Consider the following 21,735-nt stretch of genomic DNA (forward strand, 5'->3'; position numbering starts at 1 on the left):
TGATTTCTCAATTACCTTCGGTTTTTCTTAACCTAACTGGGGAATTGAACAACACTATAAACAAAGTTGATCTAACAAACATATAAAGAACACTGCACCTTACAACAGCAGAATTTACAATCTTGTTAAATACACATGGGAAATTCACCATGATAGACCATATGTTGGGTCATCAAATGATTCTTAATGAATTTAAAAAGATTGGAATCATGTGAAGTATATTCTCCAACCACACTGGCATGAAGGCAGAAATCAACAGAAGGAAAACTGAAAAATAAAAATCATGAAGATTAAACAACAAACTCTTAAACAACTAATGGGTCAAAGAAAAACTCACTAGGGAAATCAGAAAATACTTTGAAATGAATGAAAATTAAAACACAACATGCCAAATCAGTGCCCAGAGAGAAATTTATATCTGTAAATGTCTACATTATTAAAAAAGAAAGATCTCAAGAGACAAAGAAAATCATATCATGATAAAAGGGTCAATTTATCATGGAGATACAATTTTAACTCCAGACAGAAAGTCAATAAGGAAATACAGGATTTGAACAACACTATAGATCAAATTAACTTAACAGACATACAGAACATCCTATCCAACAGCAGCTGATACACATTCTTCTAAGCGCACACAGAACATTCTCCAAGATAGATTATATGTGAGGTTGCAAAACAAGTCTCAAAAAATTCAAGATGAAAATTATACCAAGCATCTTTTCTGACCATAATGGTATTAAACTAGAAATCAGTAACAGGAGGAAAATTAGAAAATTAACTAATATTTGGAAATTTCAACAACACATTCCTGAACAACCAATGGGTCAAATAAGAAATCAAAAGGGAAATCAAAATTATCTTGAAACAAATGAAAATGCAAACACAGTATACCAAAATTTATGAGATGCAGCAAAAGCAGTTCTAAGACAAAAGTTTATAGCCATAAATGCCTACATTAAGAAAAAAAAAAAAACTCAAATAAACAACATATCATAACACCTCAAAGAATCAGAAAAAAGAAGAACTAAGCCAAAAGTTAGCAGAAGGATAGAAATAATAAAGATTAGAGCAAAAATAAATAAAATAGAGAATAGGAAAACAGTAGAAAAGATCAATGAAACTGAGGGTTGTTTTTTTTTTGAAAGATAAACAAAATTGACAAACCTTGAGCTAGACTAACCAAGAAAAGAAAGAGAAAGGACTCAAATAAATAAAATTATAAACGAAAGAAGACATTACATCTGATACCACAATATTGCAAAGGATCATGAGAGACTACTATGAACAATTCTATGCCAACAAATTGGACAACCTTGGAGAAATGGATACATCCCCAGAAACATACAACCTACCAAGACTAAATCATGAAGAAATAGAAAATCTGAACAGTCCAATAATGAGTAAGGAGATTGAATCAGTAATCAAAAACTTTCCCCAAAAAAGTCCAGGACCAGATGATTTCACTGGTGAATTCTACCAAATATTCAAAAGGAATTAATGCCAATCCTTCCCAATATACCACGGTTTCAGAATTTGGTATCATACCTTAGAGGATCTGACTGCATGGGCGTGCTGTGCAGCCTCTAACTGAGACTTGGTGAGCTGCAGCTGTTCCTTCAACATGTCAATCTCATTCTGGAGCTTATCAGTCTGTGCCTTTTTCTTATACGCTGTTGCAACAGAAATATCTTATTAAAATACCATCGCTTATGAAACCTCTCTGAAAACTTACGGGGTAGAGTCCTATTGATAAGACAAAAACAAAGGAAACTGCCCTAACTTGGGATACTAATACTTTTTTTCATGCCACGAGTCAATTTTTGCTCCTTAGTGTTTATTTGTAGTATTAGGTGCTGAATTATTTTCAGCAGATTCTTTCAGCCACTGTGTTGAGGTTGGATGATCCAACAGAGACAGTGTGGGAGGCCATTCAGGGAACAGTAATGGTGACAAGGATTAATCCTGGGCTCTTCTTTGAGATGTCTATCTCAATGAGAGAGGGGAAGCAACAGCTTCCACTGCAGGTGTCACCATATGGATATGTCTATGGTCACCATTCTTCTGGCTCCCACTGAACTTTCCTGAGAACCCCATCAATGCTAGACAAGTAGCGGCTGGCAACCAAAATGCAAACTTGGGCCATAACCTGTCCACGGGCAAAAACGAAGTACTGAAAAGTTGTAAAAGGAAGCAACAAGTGAAGGGAAGAATACTTATGTCATGTACTTACATGCAGATGTACACATGACTGAATGGATATACATGTGTCTGTGAGTGTAGACATGAAAGGTATGGAAACCAAAGTAGAAAGTCAGAATCTCAAAGATGACCTGAAGAAATAATACTCATTTCAGAGTCTGAAATACTCTCTGAAACGAGTATGAGATAGAATAAGATACTGAAACAGAAGAGAAAGAAAGTCAGTTTCACACGGAAGAATGCTAATTCGTTAAAATATTTAATCTTTCCAGTTTATCTAACGTATTGATAAATTGTATCAGTGATCCATGGCTTATAAATGGAATTTTATGCTGTTCATATTGTGTATACAAAGTTTAGCTCTTTCCTAAATAAATCTATTTCCCTGAAATAGGCAGAAATGGAAACAGACTGGCCCAAAAGGGAGGCGAAAGCATGCACTGAGTAACAAGCTCGAAGTACACAGGTCTAAATACTGAAAACACTTAAAATCGCAAGAATTTCTGTGGATTAGTGCAGCAATCTGAAAATGCTTTGATCTGCTGATGGAGAAATAGACCTTGCATTCTTTGCTTGTGAGAACATTTAAATGGTAGGAAACCTGTTCCTTGGTAAGTCAGAGAACCCCTCCCCTCTCTTGCTTCCTGCATTTCCCCCTTATCAGTTAAATCCTATCAGTATCCAAACTCATCTTAGTATCTCCCACATCAAACAAAACACATTCCCTTGATCCCACATTTCCCTCCAGGTAATGCCTTACGTCTCTGCTCTCCTCCCCAGCAAATGCTACTAAAATAAATGTCTGCAATTGATATAAACACTTCCTTGCTTGATTCTCAGCTCATTCCATTCAGGCTTTTGTCCCCGCCAATCCACTGAAGCTGCTTAGTCAAGGTCACCAATATCTATGGTGACATAAACAGTCAGTTCTCAGTCTTCATCTTACTCTGTGCCTCAGGAACATTCGATACAACTGACAACTGCCTCCTTCTTGAAACATTTATTTCCCTTCGTTTCCAGGACAACACACTCCACAGGTTTCCCTCCTGCCTCCATAACTGCTATTTCTCACTCTGCTCAGCTGCTCCTCCTGAACTCCTAGTGTGGGGAGAGCCCCAGGGCTGGCCCTCAGCTGTCTTCTCTTTTCTATCTAGGTGACTTTATCCAGCCCAGCTCGGCTAATGACTCCCAGGTTTATACTTCCAGCCTGGGCTTCTCCCTTGACCTAAAGACCTCCAGCATCTCCACTTGGACAGTGATCGTATATGTAACTTACATTTACCTATGACCAACACAAACTGTCCACTTTCCCTCCCTCAATCTGCTTCCCTCCCCTCATTTCCCTATCTAGATAAGCATCACTGCCATTCACCCAAATGTATAGGACAAAAACCTAGGATCGCCTTTGCTTCATCTTTTTCTTGTGCTGAGTCCCATCTCTATGGGCTCTGTGTCTAGAACATACCCTCTTTCATCTTCACTTCTGCCATCTTCCTGGTCCAGCTGCCATATTCTCTCACCTGGGCTACTCTTGCAGTCTCCTCACTCTTCTACCTGCTTACACCATTGTCCCTACAGTCTGTTCTCCACCAGCAGCTAGTGGGGTCAATTTAAGGTACAAATTAGGTCCTGTCCCTCCCGTACTTAAAATCCTCCGGTGGCTTCCCACTAGGCTTATAAAAACACCCACATTCCTGCCCAGGACATTTGAGGTCCCAGGGAACCTAGCTCCTTCCTCTCCAACATCACCACAGATCACCTCCTTGCTCACTCTGCTCCACCAACCTTCTGTCTGGTCCTCAAATGCACTGCCCTGCCTTCCCCTTACACCCCTCCCAGTTAGAGGTCCCCCTGCCTGGGATATTCATTTCTCAGATTTTCCCCAGACTGAGATTTCCTCATCATTCTGGTGTCTGATCAAATATTGACTCCTTAGTGAAGCCTTCACTGACTACCTGGAGTCACTCTCCGTCCCATTCTCCTGCTTTATTTTCCATGTTGCATTCGCCACCGTTGGAAAAGAATCACTCTTTCATTTAAATGCATCTCCTCTGCCTCTCCCTTTAGAATGTCAGACTTTCATTAGAATGCAGGACTTTGCAGTGCATGGCACATAGCAAGGCTCAATATTTACTTCATGAATGAACAAGGACTACGACGCTTGCTTTGGAAAGGACTGAGACATGCACTGGGCCATGTCTCACTGAAAAAAGAAAACCGTACCAGAAAGAAAACCGCTCTTTGAAGTTGAGCTCAGTACTTACCAAGGTGAGAATCTTCAGGGTGGCGGCGCTGAATATGACTCTGTAGAAAAGCTTGGTTCATAAAGGCCTTGTCACAAAAATGGCACTGAAAAGGAGAGAGCAACAAATCCATGTGTCCTTTCACCTAATTTCAATTAAAATTGGGGTACCTGAAGAACTACCTCTTTGGGGCTTTCCCCCAAAAAGTTACCATCCTGGCAAGGGATACTGAAAGCATGACTGAAAAGACAAATATCAAACCAGGGTGTTCTTCCCAAACTGAGCACAAGGAAGTGGAAACTTATCTCGATAGTTAAAGTAGCCCATCATAGTGCTTTCTGGAACCCCTAATGCTGCTCCCAGTAGTTTGGTGGTGCCCAGCCTGTCACCACCAACTTGTTCGGGACACTCAAGCCATGCCAGTCTTATTTCTGTCCCTCACGTAGGCCAACGTCAGACCCTTTGCGTGGGTGGGACCCCTGCCTGTATCTTCCCCAGACCTTTCCATGGCTGACTCCTCCTCGACATTCAAGATGTCGTTTATGGAGCATCTTCCACACTGGGGGTGAATGGCACATGCTCGGCGTGATCCCCCCACCAGTCACTGTCCCATCACATTGTCTTATTTTCCTCATTGTACATCTTACCAGTTAATATTTTTACATTTATTTACTTTGCTTGCTTATTGTCTCTTGCTCAGCTCCCTCTAGGTTCTAAAATGGACTTTGTCTATCTTATTCATAGCTTTATCCCCAGAGCCCAGCATTAATAAATAAATGACTGAACACATGAAAAATATGTGGCCTCCTAATATGAATTTACTGGGGAAAAGTCAATTCCACTAATACCTCTATTTTCCATTTTGACACTGATTCAAAATTTAGAGCAAAAATTCAACTTGTTTCATCTATGTCCTCACCCCTGGATTACTCTGAAGTAAATCTTGGACATTTCATTTGTCAATATTTCAAAACCTATCTCTAAAAGGACTTTTTGTTAACACAATCACATCATTACTCCTCCTTTTAAAATGTGAATATTAATTCCTTAATATCAACAAATATTCAACTATTTGTTTTTATTTTCCCCCCAATGTTTCACACATTATCTTAGAAAACAATTTTAGTTTGTTTTGAATCAGGGTCCAAAGAAGTTCATCTGCAACTGGTTATGTCCCTTAACTCTCTTTTAGTCTAGAGGTTTCCCGTCCATCTCTCTTTCTTCCTTGCAATTCTTTTGCTGAAGAAACTGAGCACTTGTCCTGCAGAGTTTCTCCCAGTTTGGATTGTGCTGTTTCATCTCCACTGCTTATTTACATATTCTTCTATTCGGGTGCTGCCTTACTCTTAATCAGTGTAACTGCAGCGTAGCTTCAGGTTCTAGAATCCCAGAAAATTAACTCCGTGGCATATTCCTCGGCATCGCATTTCAGGGAACCGTTAAACCATCTTTTCAGCCTTCTCTGCTTATGATGACTGCTCTGGTGGCCTCACAGTACTTTAGGGATTGGCCACACTGACTCAGATGTATGTGCAGCGTGGGAGAAAGGAAATGATGAGGAACCCTGGAATGTGTAACTTTTAATTTCTAAAAATGGAAAAAGAATATACTTAGCTATATGAATAATACAGAAGAGTCGTGAACTCAGGGTAAGAAGAGGTTCCTATTCCAAAAAGCAAAGACTGACATTTTGACTACATTAAAAAGAAAAACTTCTGTGTGACAAAAACCACCAAAACAAAGCTTAAGAGACTTCCAGTTTCTGGATCTGTGGGTAAGGAGTTTGAAAATCACCACTCCACCCTAAAAGCAAGTAAAAAATTGAACATACTGAAAAATTAACTCTTCTTGGGTCTGTAAGAGACGGGAGGACACAAGTAAACCACTGCCTCCAAGCTTGGAGAGACAGGTGAGTACAGGGAGTCACCGCTTACAACAGCAGAGACTCACCAGCAATAACGCCCACAGGAACCGGTGCGGAGGGTAGGAAAACCTGAACTGTAACTGACAACTTGCTGGAGGCTCAGAGTTTATGAGTCTGAGAGTTAAAAAAAAACAAAAACTCTCTGGGAGGGTTTTTCTCAGGGGAGAGGGGAATTTTCTCAACTTGATAAAGACTATCCTACAGTAACCTGCAGCTAGCATCATACTTAATGGTGAGAAACTCGCTTCCCCATTAAGATTAGGTACAAGGCAAGGATGTCCCCTTACCACTGCTTTTTAACATGTATTACAAATCCTAGCTAATTCAATAAGGCAAAAGAAAAGAAAAGAAAAGAAATATAGATTAGGAAGGAAGACGCAGAACTGTCTTTGTTTGCAGACAACATAATTGTGTATGTAGAAATTTCAAAAGAATTGACAAAAAAAACTCCTGCAACTAATAACCAGGTATGGCAATGTTACAGAACAGAAGATTAATACACTAAAGTCAGCTGCTTTCCTATACTCTAGCAATGGTAAGTGGAATTTGAAATTAAAAACACAACACCATTTACATTTGCACCCCCAAAAATGAAATACTTAGGTATAAATAGAACAAAATATGTATAAGATCTATATGCGGAAAGCTTCAAAATTCTGATGAACAAAACCTAAGATAAACAAAATAAATGGATATCCCTGTTAATGGATAAGAAGACTCAATGTTGTCAAGATGTCAGTTCTTCCCAATTTGATCTATAGATTCAATACAATCCCAATCAAAATCCCAGCAAGTTATTTTGTAAATATCAACGAATTGATTCTAAAGTTTATATGAAGAAGCAAAAGACCCAGAGAAGCCAACATAATACTGAAGAAAGACAAAGTTGGATCACTGACGCTCCCCAAATTTAAGACTTACTATATATAAAGCTACAGTTACCAAGACACTGTGGTATCGGCTAAAGAACAGACAAATAGATCAATGAAACAGAACAGAGAGCCCAGAAATAAGCCCCTATTATATATAGTCACCTGACCTTTGACAAAGGAGCAAAAGAAATATAGTGCAATAAAGGTGGTCTCTTCTACAATGTTGCTGAAACAACTGAACATCCATATGCAAATAAATAAATAAAAATAAAAAGGAATCTGGACACAGACCTTACACCCTTCAAAAAAATCTAACTCAAAAATGGATCACAAACCTAAATGTAAAATGCAAAACTATAAAACTCCTAGAAAATAACACAGGGAAAAACCTAGATTGCTTTGGGTATGGTGATGCCTGCCTTCTTAAATACAACACTAAAGACATGATCCATGAAAGCCATAATTCATAATAAGCAGGACTTCATTAAAAGGAAAAGCTTCTGCTCTGCAAAAGACAATGTCAGAGAGTGAAAAGACAAGACATAGACTAGGAAAAAATATTTGCAAAACTGATAAAGGATTGTTATCCAAAATATACAAAGAACTCTTAAAGCTCACAAAAAGAAAACAAACAACCCAACTAAAAAATGGGCCAAAGACCTTAACAAATGACACCTCACCAAAGAAGATATACAGCTGGTAAATAAGCATATGAAAGGATGCTCCACTTAATATGCCATCAATCAGGGAAATGCAAATTTAAACAATGAGATACCACTACACACCTATTAGAATGGCCTAAATACAGAGTACTGACCACACCAAATGGTGGCAGAGATGTGGAGCAACAGGAGCTCTCATTCATTGCTGGTGGGAATGCAAAATGGTCCAGCCACTTTGGCAGTGTCTTACAAAACTAAACATACTCTTACCATACAATCCAGTATAAACATACAATGTTCAGTGTACTTAGTTTAAAAATGTAAACTACATATAGATTGCATGCTAAGTAAAACAGGTAAATGTCTTAATACAACTTCCATCCACAATCATTAAAAAATGAAAAACATTTAGTGTAATAGAATTAACACAACAACTTAGGATTCCTTTACAAAAATGAAGTAGGATGGAGGTTCTCTATTCCTCCAGCTTTTTAAGACTTCTCAGACAATGCAGCAGAGAATAGTAGATTAAAAAAAACCCAACATTTCCACTGTTTAAGGTAGGCCCTGTTACACTGTTATCTTTTTAAATTTCCATGGCTACCACTTTATCCATGAAGAAACTAAGGCTCAGAAAAGTTAAGTCACAACATTATCAGTTGCATATTTTAACCTATGTCTCTCTGACTGCAAAATGCATGCTTTTTCTACTCCCCAATACTCATCTCCAACTTCAAGGGGCTGAATAATTGGAAGCAGGGACAGAAATTCACTGACATTCCGAAATTTGCCTGTGTTGCCGGAGCAGGAAGAGGAATCTGAGTCTTCCAGCTGTGAAAATGCAAGGTCTTTTTAGAATGAGTCCAAGTCAGTTATGATACACTGGTATTTTTAAATTAAAAAAAAATAAATTCTATAGCCAGATCATTGGTACAGGCCTTTACACATGGCCATAGGAATTCCCCAGGTATTGAAGATCTTTATTTATAAACACAAATTCATGACTACATGCTTAAGTCAAATAACTATTTAACCAAAATCAATTGTCTTCCCATAAACTTATTTTAGGCCAAATATCCCCAGTGTATGAACTTGGAGTTTCAATGATTATTAACACTGTGGAACCCCAGCTAGCTTATATGCCAACTATTCTTAGCAACAGCCTTAGACTACCCCTCCCTGAATCACTGATTCTTACAGCATCAGCATTGTGACCTCTGGCCTTCTTTTCTATACCCCATCTATACGATGAGCTCCTAAAATAGGTTTGAGGATTTGCAAAGAGATCACAGATAGTCACAACTCACTACCGGGAAGCCACTGCAAAAATCAACATCCATGTGTCAGATACAATTTAGTGAGCCTTCCTCGTGCTTTTCATATAATCTATGGGATTCTCAGAACAACCATAAAAGGTGGCTACTACAAATGTCCCATTTCCCTGATGAAGAAACTGAGGTTTAGAAGTTAAATGACTTGCACAGTGGAACAGCTAGGATTAAAAAACAGGCAGTTAACTCTGGAATTGTCACCATAAAGTGTTCACACTGCTCAGACTCCATAAAGAGACAATGAATGTCAAGCCACTTAAAAGAGGGCAGGGTGTACCTGTACTCTGTAGGTGGTCTAGTCAGTCCTACCTCTTCTCTGTCATACCTAGGCACACTATACAGCTAACACTGTCATTCAGAGAGTCTGCTGAGGGGCCTAAAGTTGGCAGAGGTCAATCATTTGATAAAACTGAGCCATTACCTTTTTACCCTTATATATCATTCACTTTTGAAAATCTTGATTTACTAACAGCTATTTCAGTGTTAACCAAAAGAATGGAAAGTGTTTGTAAATATAAAATTTCTATAGGTTATAGGTTTTAATGCTTCACTAGATTACTACCAAATCTTGAATAAGATGAACTTCCTTTTAAGGTTTAAATAACACTCATTGTATTCATAATATAAGAATATACTTATAGAGAACCATTTCAACACTATTTGTAAATATTTAATTTTTAAATAGCATCTATGAAATGAATAGGCAATTAGCAACAAGTGTCATTTGACAATTATACCTCAGGATTGGGTCACCAAGGCTAAACCACTAAGCCTTTCTAACAGTATCTTTCCCAACTGTTCACCTATCTTAAGTACGTACCCGTGTCGCAACACTGCCGTTGGGTCAGTCCTAAGTACTATTAACTTCACCATTTTCTGCGCCCTGTACCAAGTTCTCTGCATTCACTACAACCCAAATCCACTGAGGCCTTTTAGGCCATATTTAGCCTAATCACTAGAATGTGAGGGTGTGAAATCAATCTTGTCAGTCTATTCCTTTGATATCTTTCTCAAACATCGTTGATACCTTTTGTACTTCTTCCACCTAATCAATAACGTATATGTATATATACAGAGGGTGCCAAAACCATGTGTACACATTTTAAGAAAGAAAAAACTGTATTAATTGTAATACTCAATATATACCGATAACAAGAGATGAATACAAGTCACGTGTGACTTCTGCAACTACAAGAGGTGTTTAAAGTGGTTACCATCAGTGTCCAGACACTTCTGATTATGGCGAACTACTGCTTGAGCATAGATAACATCTCTTAAAACATGGATACATTTTTAAGCACCCCCGGTATGTATGTATACACACACGCACACATACATCCACTATATATACACACATATATATATACACACACATATATATTACACTCAAAAATTACAATATTTATCTTGGGTTCAATGTGCAACCGGTAACAGTGGGAGATTAATAACACAAAAGCAAAAATTTGTAATTTTTAAATACTGTTGTTATATTAGTGAGTGTTCCTGTTCTTAGGAAATAAGAACAAGATATATTTAAGGAGTTTGCAACTAACTGTCAAATGGTTCAAAAACATGTATATAGACACAAAGGAATTGCAGCAAACGTGGCAAATGTTAATAATTGGTGAATTTATTTGAAGGGTATATGGAAGTTCTCTGCACTATTCTTGAAACTTTTCTGCATATTTGAAAAGATTTTAAAATAAAAAATGAGAAAAATTCCCAAATTGAATCATTCCAGACTGTTTAGGGGCCAACCTCAGTACCAACTGGTACATGATTTATTCTTCATTACACTAATTAGGAGGAGGAAACAGGTTCTTAAACAACCAGCATTTACATGACTTTAATAAAACACTGCAGACGTTACCTGTTTAATTATTAATTCTATGGTAGTCCACAGAAAGTAATGAACCATGCCATCTGTTGGTTAAAATTATTGTTTTACTTAAATATGCTGTTTCTTCTGAATTACAGTACAATTTTTTTTTTTTTAAGTACTTAAAAGACTCAATATCCCGGCCAGAAGGAATGGAGGTTTTCTTTGGAGTAGGAATTGTAATCACAATGCAGTTTCCTACCTGGTAATAGCTGGCTTTGGCATCAATCATCATCTGTTGGGTGGAGATCATCTTTTTCCTGCGTTTACACTCTTCCTTGAGTAATTTGATCTCCCCAGCCTGCTTGTTGAGGAGCTGCTTGCTCTGCTCGCAGTCGGCCTGGCTCAGGCGCAGCCGGTCCTCCAGGATGTGCAGCTGCGAGGTGAGGAACTCCTGCGAGTGCAGCAGGTACTCAATGGTGAGCTGCGCCAGGCGGATGAGCTTCAGCAGTACCGGGTCCACCCCTGATTGGCAGTGCGGACACTTCTCGTCCTCTAGCTTGCAGAAGGTGATGTTCATGATGTTCTCCTGCAGCGTGAGCACGTCCACGGCCCCTGCCACTTTGTCCACGTCGATGGCGCTCAGCCGCCGCCAGTCCACGCTCTCCAGCCGCGGCCGGAACTGGAAGAAGGGCAGGTGGCCCGATGCCGCGCTGGGAGGGACACAGGCCATGGGAGCTGCGCCCGCCGCGGAGGCTGGGGGGACGTCTGGACTCTCGAGGCCGCTGGCCAGCGGGTAGTAGACGTGCTTCTGGAAGGGCTGCGAGAAGACAGCGCGAGGGTGGCGGGGCAGCTGGGTGTCGGGTGGACCACCCCCTTCCCCCGGAGCCCCTAACCTGGCATCCGAGGACGTAGCCCGGGTCTCCAGTCTCTTACCATGCTTGCAAGCGAATCGCCACTTCTGCCGGCATCCGTGGGGGAGGTGTCGTCTACCCCGCGCCGCCTTCCCACCTCTCAGGAGCAGAAGGCCGGGTCCCTGGAGGAGGCGGCGGTCGTGGCCTAACGTCTGCGCCTCCAGGCCGTTGGTATGGCAGCGTGGGTGGGGGGTGGGGGGGCCGGAGCAGGAGCAAAGGGCGCGCCGGCCCCCGCGTGGTCAGCGTGTGCCCAGGGCCCTGAGGGACCAGAGAAGACTTCTTGGACCAGCTTGAATGGTCCCACCGGTCCACCCAGAGGGTACCTCCTGAGGGCCGCCTCCCCGGGGCACCACCCTCTCTGGCCTCTGGGCCGGACACTCCAGGTTCCTAAAACGTGGGCAGCCACATACATCTCCCTGGGTCCTAGCTGCAATCCTCTGGTTACACACCTGTCCTCCCCTTAGGTTTTGACATTAGAAATATCTATTCATCCTCATCTTTTATACATTAAGCAACAAAACTATGTAAAATTAAATGGGATGAAGGGGGACTGGCTGACAAAGGGCACAAAGACACTTTGGGGTATAAAAAAAAATGTGTATTTTCACTGTGCTCTTGATTCCCCGGGCATACACATCTGACAGAATTCATTGAATTGCACACTGAAAATAAAGGGTGCATTTTGCATATTATTTGTCAATAAAGTTGTTTAAAAATTAAATTTGTGGTGTAATTATATTTGATGGTAGGCTTTCTAAATTTCTTACATGAAAGATACTTTTTAAAATGGACTCTTTCTCCCTCTATGGTTGGCCATCTAAGGATAACATTCTGATAAAAGTACAAACCAAAAAACTGCCCCAAATATTTAATACTTTGTCTTTCCAAAAGGAGACATTTTCAAACTGTGAAGGTAAACATGGAGAGGAACTTTAGCCATCAACTTTACCAGGTTTTACAAAGCCCTGGTTATTTACCTTAAAAACCTGTGCAGCAGCTGCATTGTGTTTTGGAGAGGCAAAAATATTTCTAGTAGCAACTTGTAGACCTCAGGCCTCTCATTCTTATTCTTGGGGTCTTCTGGGGTCTGCCTCTGGCTACCGCAAAGATCAGTGAGTTGAGGAAAAGCCAGACATTCCTCACTCCACCCGGGAGTCCTAGCTTGGACCAACCATCAGGAAAACTTTTGTCTTTCCTAACAGCCAAAGAACAGAAGAAAGACAAATACAGTTTGGAGAAACAGGAAGCAAAACTATAACATCAAATATTTTTAGCACTTTCCAGATATTGTGAACTAGACATAAGCCCACATAAAAGCATCCAGGAAACAAGCATTTTGTATGACTTCATGGCAACCATACATCCAAATAACATTTAATGGAACTCTGGGAAAAAAAGAGCTATTATTACCCATTCGCTGAAGCCAAAGCATAAGTCTTAAAGATCTAAGTTCAAAATTTGAGTCTTCCATTTACTTGCTGCCTGACCTAGAACAAGTTATGTCACCTTAGGTCTCAGTTTTCCTATCTGTTTAAAGGGCGTCGAGATACAGACCTGGCAGGTCTGTGGACTGGGGACTCCATCCACTGGGCTTCGGGATCAACGAGAACAAGGGCCGTGGTTTCTCTTGCTCACCATTATATCCCCAGCACCTAGCATAAGACAGGCAGGGAGAGGCATTAAGAATTTACCAACGGACACGTGGATAAAGAATGATCAATGAATTAGGCGCTTAAAGTAAATGTCAGCTCCCAGCCTTTATCCCTCGTATTGTCTGTGCCTCTGGCCTGTTCCGGGGATTCACCCATGATCTGGGACCAAGCCCTTTGGAGCTGAACGTGGGGACTGTCCGCGCGCCCCTACTGCAGTCCGGGGAGGAGCGCACGCGGCCGGAGACACCCATCTCTGTTCGCCGCCGCCACCACTCTGGCCCGGAGCGCCGTGCTGCTTGCTACCTTCGCCCCTCGATTGAATCTCGGTCGCAAGATGGCCGGAACAGGAAAGAAGGGGGCACGCTTTAGCGTTCCCTCCGCCCCCCATCCCCGGGCAGGGCCGCCTGCCCCGCGGATCGCGGGGCCCGCTCCTGAACCCGCAAAAACAAAGGCTGGGGGACACCGGCTATAGTGGGGCTACGGCGCGGTCTCTTTGAAGGCAAATGGGAATGGGGGCTGCGGCAGCCAAGCCAGCGGGGTCGGCAGCGTCTCTGGTCACAGCCGGGGGAAGCGGGAGGAGGGCCGGACTTCGCGGGCACCGAGATGCCCCGTCTGCCGCGGGCTCCCATGGGCGCCTGGTGCATCGCGGGCCTCGGCTCACCCCAGCTGCGCGCTCCTGGGCGGGTGCCGGGCGCTGCAGGCGGACGGGGGCGACGCTGGGGTCCCAGATCCCAGGCGCGCTGCTGATGCAGGCGGGCCGCAGAGGCGGAGGATCAGCCGAGCGGGAAGCGGCGGGCTGGATCCTTCTTCCAGGGTGCAGGATGAAGCTTGCTTGGTCGGGGCAAGTTGTGGCAAGGCGAGCCGCCTGGAGCTGCTCTGGGCCCTCCCAGACTACAGGCCGCGGGTGCCTCGGGATCCCCCACCCCCCTCCCGCCCCCTCCCCTCCACGATCTTTCTCTGGCCTCTTCTCTCCGCTTCCCAGCTCCTCTGGCAGCTGGGCGGGACCGTGCATGTCTAGACTGCAGCGCTAAAATATGCTCGGCCAATCCGGCTTTTGGTGCAGACACGTGGTACCGGGGGCGAGCTCTGTTGCTAGCGTGGGATTCTCTCCCCAGAAAGGCTTTTCAAAGAGAAACCAGATTCACTCCAACCCTGCTGTTGGCCTGTCCCTCAGCTACCTAATTTCCCATTGGGGCTTTACGTGAATTCATTCCCAAGAAAAGACTCGGTTTCGTCGTATTAGTAGAAATCTGCAGATGCAAGGAACCTTGAAGAGGCTATCTAATATAGCCCAGCATTTGAGTGATGTGAAAAATAAATTAGGCACTTTGCGCCCAAATACGTAAAGATTTAAACCCACGTAGGTTTCCGCGTCTCTTTCAGTGTTGCCCACTCTCTGTTGGTAGAAAATTCGACCGTGAAGGGGAGAATCAAGAGTAGTATGACTATTTATTTAACCTAAAATTGGAACATGTGGTCTGATAAGGGCAAAATTCAGTGTTTTAAAATGATGAGCAATCCAGAAAGTATGCATTTTAACAACCACGAGGTTGGCTCAGAATGAGAAATTTGAATGCATTTTTTTGCAAAATCTTAGTGTCCGTTGTAGCAAAGATTTCTTCAATTAGAAAGCGGTAACTATAGAACTTTTGTTTGACGACAACAGGTTACTGTACAATGCCTTTCCTGTGCTTAGCCCTGGCAGAATCAACTTTGTACCGTACTTTATTTAGCATGATGCTTCTAACATAGTAATGCTCACAAAGTATTTATGTTGAATTACTTGCTTTGGTTTTAACTTGAAATTGTAAGGCCTAGGGCAGCCTTGGTGGTAATTTTAAAATGCTTAAATTTGAAAGAGAATCTGAAAATTCTGTAAAGTGGTATGGGAGAAATTTCTAAGTAGAAATTTCAGACAATATGAGGTAGATAAGTCCAATGTCCTTTGGGGTGTGTGTGTGTGTGTGTGTGTGTTAGATAATTGCTTAATTAACATGACGTATGACATACCATTTGAATTATTTGCATGCCCCAATCCCAACTGTCAGTATATTACCCCATATATGCAGAACTGGAAGAAATAAGATGAGCCAGTTGACTCTGGCATGGCATAGCATCAGTCATACATTCTTAATCCTTTCAAACGTCTTATACCAGTTATCACAGTTGAGCAGTGAGTGGGCTATGAGACCCTCAGACTATGAGACCCTCAAGTGTTCTAGCTCATTTAGTAAGTGCTCAGATAAATACTTGTTTTTTGAAGACAGAAACGATCCTAAAGAAAGGAAATAGAAATATTGGTGAATATTGATCATTTTTATAGTAAGTAAATAAAGATATTGTAGATGAATTTATTTCAAATTTTGTGTTTCTATTTCTCTTGTTTGAAACTAGCAAGTGTGAGAAATGAAAATTACATTGGGGCACACAGCTGTGGGTGGTGGTTAGCATGATATCTATTTATTATTAAACATTACCAGGTCTTATAGAAGTAAAGCCAAGGTTAGATATCCAAAGTGGGACTATGAATCAAAATAATTGAAAGGTATTGAATCAGACAATACATGTCCTTTCTGCTTTTCTTTTTTGATCACCTGGCTGATGTCTTCTAGCTATCATTATAATGTCATATATATATATATATATATATATATATATATATATATATATATTATGTAGAACAGTTTCTGAACCACATATGTGCAGTTTAAAGAATAATAGAATGAACACTTGTATACCTACCACCCAGGTTAAGAAATAAGACATTCCTAGCATTTTGGAAATGCCCCTCTGTGCACCTCCCCAAAACCTTCTTCTCCATCCTCCTATTTAACAGTTTCACAACTTTTGGATTAATAATTCCCTTTTCTTTATAATTTACACGTTATATGTGTGTATGTCCATATATATATATATACATATATATGTATATATATATGTATATGTATATATATATATAAAATTTACTTTTGAAAAGTGAGTAACGAGCACAAACTGTGTAAAGATGAGTCAGACAAGTATCTGGGTCTGTACCATCTTTACAGACAAGCAAACGGGCTTCCTCACTGGCCCAGCCCTTTAGAAAATTCCAAGGAGCCAATGGACCAGGTCCTCCCATAGTCTGTGCTCCCCCATTGTAGACCATGTTCCAGTTACATAGAACCCCAGAATTTCTTGCACAAATACCCCATACCAACTTTCAGAGCCTCTATGGCTGCTTCCACAAGTCCATCTTCTTAAAAGTGGACTGTGCTGCTTGTGGTTAGATACACAGGGTAGCCACAGGCAGCAGTACTATTTAGAAGTACTAAATAGTGCAGACATATGGTTGGAAGGTATACACCTGAGCATATAAAACCCCTCACTGGTCGGGATGGTGCCAGGTAGGAAGAGAAGAGTCGCTGCCTGGGAAGTTGGCTGAGAGTCCAGAATTTCTAAATTCAAACCTGGCTTTGCAGCTCAGCTTCCTTTGAGTAACTTAAAATGTGATGCTGCTGGCTGGCATCACAATTTTTGCAAATATTGCAAACCCTAGAGCAACCATTAAAAAAATCAAAAAGAGAATTAATATGATAAAAGAAAGGATAACTAGAATGGTATAAAATGCTCAGTTAAAACCAGAAAAATGGAGAGGAAAGAAACAAAAAACAAGTGCACTGAATAGGAAGCAGTTACACACATGAAAATATTAACCCAGTTCTATCAATTATCATTTTAAATGTGTATGGTTTACATAAACTAATTAAAAGACAGACTGTCAGAGTGGATTAAAAAACAAAAAAATAAGACCCGACAATGTGTTATCTATAAGAAACTCACTTTAAATATAAAGACTCAGGTGAAAATAAAGGGATGGATGGAAAAGATGTACTATGATAACAGGAATCAAAAGAAATCTGGAGCAGCTACGTTAATTTCAGAAAAAGCAGACTTTAAAACAAAGAAAATGGTCAGGGTTAAGAGGGGTACAACATAATGATAAAAGTGTCAATGTTCCAAGAAGACATAACAATCCTTAACATGTGTGTACATAAGAATAGATTGTTAAAATACAGATAGATACAGATAGTGAGGCAAAACCAGATAGAACTGCAAGGAGAAATAGTCAAATCCACTATTCTAGTTGGAGACTTCAACATCCCTCTTTTAACAATTGATCGACCAGTAAAGACATAGATGATCCAAATAGCACTATTAATCAACATAATCTAATTGACATTTATAGACTTCTGCATCCGACAAGAGCGGAATACTCATTCTTCTCAAACTATCATGGAACATTCACGAAGGCAGCCCACATTCTGGGCCATCAAACATACCTCAACAATGGTAAAAGAATAGAAATCATACAAAATATGTTCTCAGACCATGATGAAATTAAACTAGAAATAAATAGCAGAGAGATTGCTGGAAAATCCCCAAATATTTGGAAATCAAACAACATACTTCTATATAATACATGGGTCAAAGAAGAAATCTCAAGAGAAATTTAAAAATATTTTGAGCTAAATGAAAACACAGCTTATCATAATTTGCGGGATGCAGCAGAAGTCTGGCTTAGAGGGAAATTTGCTCCGTAGAAGCGAGTCACTAAGTTTGACCCACACCAAGTGGAGAGGAATTAGATTTTTCTTTTGAAGGAAGGAAGTATCAAAGATTTTGAGACCATATTTTGAAACCACCATGGCAACTAATACCATAACCTCCCTCTCTTTGATTGTTCCCTAGTGGCCTAAGTATCGAAAATGTCCTAGTGGCAGTCTCAACTTATAATTCAATTGGACCATTAATGAGTTGCCTTGAACTGACTCAGGGTGTGGAAGATAGGGTAAAAGAAACCCAAAAAACAAAAACAAAAAAGAAACAAACCCCAAACATAACTCTCAAGGAAAATGGCTCAGTCCTGGCATTTGCAGTGGGGTGGGAAGGGTCACATAAATCAGTAAGAACGCGTGGTTTGCTGAAATGCCACACCTTGGAGCCCCCTGATTAATTCATCACAACCAGATATTCATGAGGATCAGACTCTTTCTATTGGAATCGATTGCCATGGCCACAGTACTGCCTGCTAGGATAACAAAGCTCAGTTTACCTCTGGTGGTTAACGGCTTCTACACACACGCAGGCATCTTGAGCTCCTGCCACTCCCCCTGTGATCGGAAGCCCATTTCACTGGCAGCTCTTACCCGTAGCCTTCCAAGTCTAGAAAGGATGTTTTGCAAAGAGCTGTCCCTTCCCTCAGGAGGTGACCCAAAATTTGTTTTTTACACCTTCATGCCTCTGTCCTTTAATATGTCCTCTTGCTCTGAAGAGAAAGACATAAAAATTATGCTTACCAGATTGCTTCCTAGCTCATATTCTGTAAACAGATTGGTTTCTTCCAAGTAGATACACTTTTTCTACAATAATTAATTAATTAATTAATTATATTAGCATCAGGTGTAATCAATTCGATACACTTTTGAATGATTTGAAAGACAGGACTGAGACAGAAGCTATTTTCCTGCTGTTGTTTTTGCTGGCAAGCAAGGTCATGCAGATCCGAGTGTCAGAGGGTAAAGGGAGTAGCTGAACTCCGAGCCTAGTCACAACTTTAAACGTGTCCAGTGACTCTTGAGACAGCAGTGGCTGCACTGACTTTTTTTTATCAGAGGATCAAAGTCCTGAACTGAACAGTTGCAATGCTGCCCCTCCCCACCTCGTACTCCTCTAGTTCCCTCAGTGATTTTGCAAGCATCCAATTGGGTGCAATTACCTTACTGATTAAAATACTTAGAGTGGCTTTGACATCCTATACTAAAGTCACACCGATACCCCATACGAGCCTATGTTTCTTTATTACTAAAGTAAAAGTTTGTATCAAGGATGTGAGGAGATGCCTGAACTAGATGAGCATAATCTATCCAATCTGTTATCCTGTTTTCCTGAAGTGTTTGAATTCCCTCCTTTATGCTTGTTAAGGGATTTCTGACTTTGGGGATATTGTTCAGTGCATGTTTACACTTGTTACACACTGAATACACAATCACTGGGAAATGCACAAATATTTATATTTGTCCTGATCCAAATCTTGACCTCAAAATCTATTCCCAACATTGTTCCAATTTTGAGGGTGACATAAATTAGCAAAATCCTACAACTTCTTCTAGATTTCTAACTCTTCTATGCCAATATCCAGGATTGCCTGATCACCACACCTCCCACCCCCAAGACCATTCTAAATTTGTATTCTGATTGCCATAGCAACAGTGTGGCTTGGCTCCAGAGAGGAAAACTGTTCTCACATGCAAAGGTGGAAAAGCTTCCTCCACCAAAGAAAGCAGAGTGGGGAGTTATTTCAGGATAGTTCGAGGACTTCAGATCCTCTATGTCAATTGCTCTTAAACTTTCATCAGAGTCCCCTGGAAGACTTGTTAAAACATAGATACCTTGTTTCCCCAAAAGTAAGACCTAGCTGGACTATCAGCTCTAATGAGCCTTTTGGAGCAAAAATTAATATAAGACCCGGTATTATATTATATTATATTATATTATATTATATTATATTATATTATATGACCCAGTCTTATATTATAGTAAAATAAGACCTTATTTTCGGGGAAACAGGGTAGCTGTGCCTAACCCTAGAGTTTCTGATATAGTAGGTCTGAACTGGGGCCAGAAAATCTGCATTTCTAACAAGTTTCTAGGTGATACCAATGGTCTAGAGACCCCACTTCAAGAACCACTCAACTCAGTCTTACAAATACTCTTGTTTCCATTTCCGGATCCACTGTCCTCTGTTCAGTTCTTCAACCTTCATATGAAAGACTTAGAATGACTATTAACCCAACTCATAAAATTAGTTTGGTTTTGTATGTCCTCATTCTTAGAGCTTAGATAGAAACTGATTTTTTTTTTCATCAAAGTCACAGAAAGAACTAGATATTGCCAAGGTGAAATTTTGAGATTTGATCTTGTTCTCTTGTTTTAAGTTATACATGAGGTGAAAAACAATAATTATGCCTAGTTGTCCAGCATTCTTCGTCCCTTTAAATTGGTTAGTGGCAACAAATACTTAGCTCCCAGAGCCCCAATCTTAGTGGACAAACTGTTCCAGTGAATGTTAATGGGAGCCTTAGATTTTCTTTTTTTGCCTTATAACTAATTAGTTATTTTGCCAAATAACTAATTTCAAAACCCCTCATTTCCCCAAGGGTGCCCATTCTCCATCACCAGTTTCCATTTCAGTTAAGGTTCTTTGCTGGTCAACAATCGAAACCTATTTCTGTTCACTTAAAGGGGTGGGGTTACTGACAGGATATTGGATAGCTCACAACAACAAGGGAGCAGCTGAACAACCAGGCCTCATGAAAGATGGAACCAGGTGAGTTCCAGAGTCCTTTGGAGCTCAGGGACAATTTCACTGCCACAAAGACCATTCAGCCCCAAGTACCTTCAACCCTTTGAAGTTCTGCTCAAGGTTCAAACTCCCGTGAGAGAGAATGTGATGGACATAGCTTGGGTCATGTTTCTGATGGGCTCCTGTGGTGCTGGTTGTAGCAAAGGGGGCTGTGATGGAAATGCCCACAGTGGTGGAACACCCAAAAAATCTACATGGAGCAGGGAGTGGCGGTTCCCAAAAGGAGGGTATTCTGAGAAGACGCGTAACAGATGTCTAGTAGGAACAGCACCCACTCCCCCCCTTTACCACTCACTCTGTGATCTGACCCTTAGGAAAGGTATCCTGATGCTTTTCTTTAAAATGTTCTTTCTCCTGAAATTGAAGATTCAAGATTTGAAGATGCAAACAAGGCAGAAGAAAGGATAGCAGGTTTATACCCCTTTGAATAATCTGGAATTGCCTTCTCTCAGGGAGGTCCTTTCCCCCTCACCGATAGCTTCTCCATCCAGAATCCAGGAACTTGGCTTCCTTCATCCAGCTGGTTTTTGAATCCTAACCAGCTCCACAGACAGGACAGTCACTGTTGTTTGGAAAAGGAGAGAAAACCAAACATATATGCCATCTCTCAATTTTTCCTTCTCTCTTGTTCTCCTGCCGTCTAATTTTATCTTCACTTGGATTGATAAGGGGAGGCAGGGTTCAAGAATTTATCCTCATCTTTGACCTTAATCC

At 40.9% G+C, this 21,735-nt stretch overlaps 1 protein-coding gene across 2 annotated transcripts in view; it reads right to left on the minus strand.

Moving 5' to 3' along the window:
* Positions 1-14,549, minus strand: part of DZIP1 (DAZ interacting zinc finger protein 1) — a 52,490-nt gene extending 37,941 nt beyond the window's left edge. For both annotated transcript variants that reach the window (XM_033104838.1, XM_033104837.1), the window contains exons 1-7: positions 14,281-14,549; positions 13,522-13,619; positions 12,945-13,162; positions 11,990-12,225; positions 11,316-11,873; positions 4,467-4,551; positions 1,549-1,673 (exon numbers count right to left, since the gene is read on the minus strand). In XM_033104838.1, coding sequence (XP_032960729.1) covers positions 1,549-1,673; positions 4,467-4,551; positions 11,316-11,873; positions 11,990-11,992 — 771 coding nt within the window. In that variant the 5' untranslated portion in view covers positions 11,993-12,225; positions 12,945-13,162; positions 13,522-13,619; positions 14,281-14,549. The remainder of the gene's footprint in view (positions 1-1,548; positions 1,674-4,466; positions 4,552-11,315; positions 11,874-11,989; positions 12,226-12,944; positions 13,163-13,521; positions 13,620-14,280) is intronic.
* Between the last annotated feature and the right edge of the window lie 7,186 nt (positions 14,550-21,735).

Source organism: Rhinolophus ferrumequinum, chromosome 4 (assembly GCF_004115265.2).
Source record: "Rhinolophus ferrumequinum isolate MPI-CBG mRhiFer1 chromosome 4, mRhiFer1_v1.p, whole genome shotgun sequence".
NCBI lineage: Eukaryota > Metazoa > Chordata > Mammalia > Chiroptera > Rhinolophidae > Rhinolophus > Rhinolophus ferrumequinum.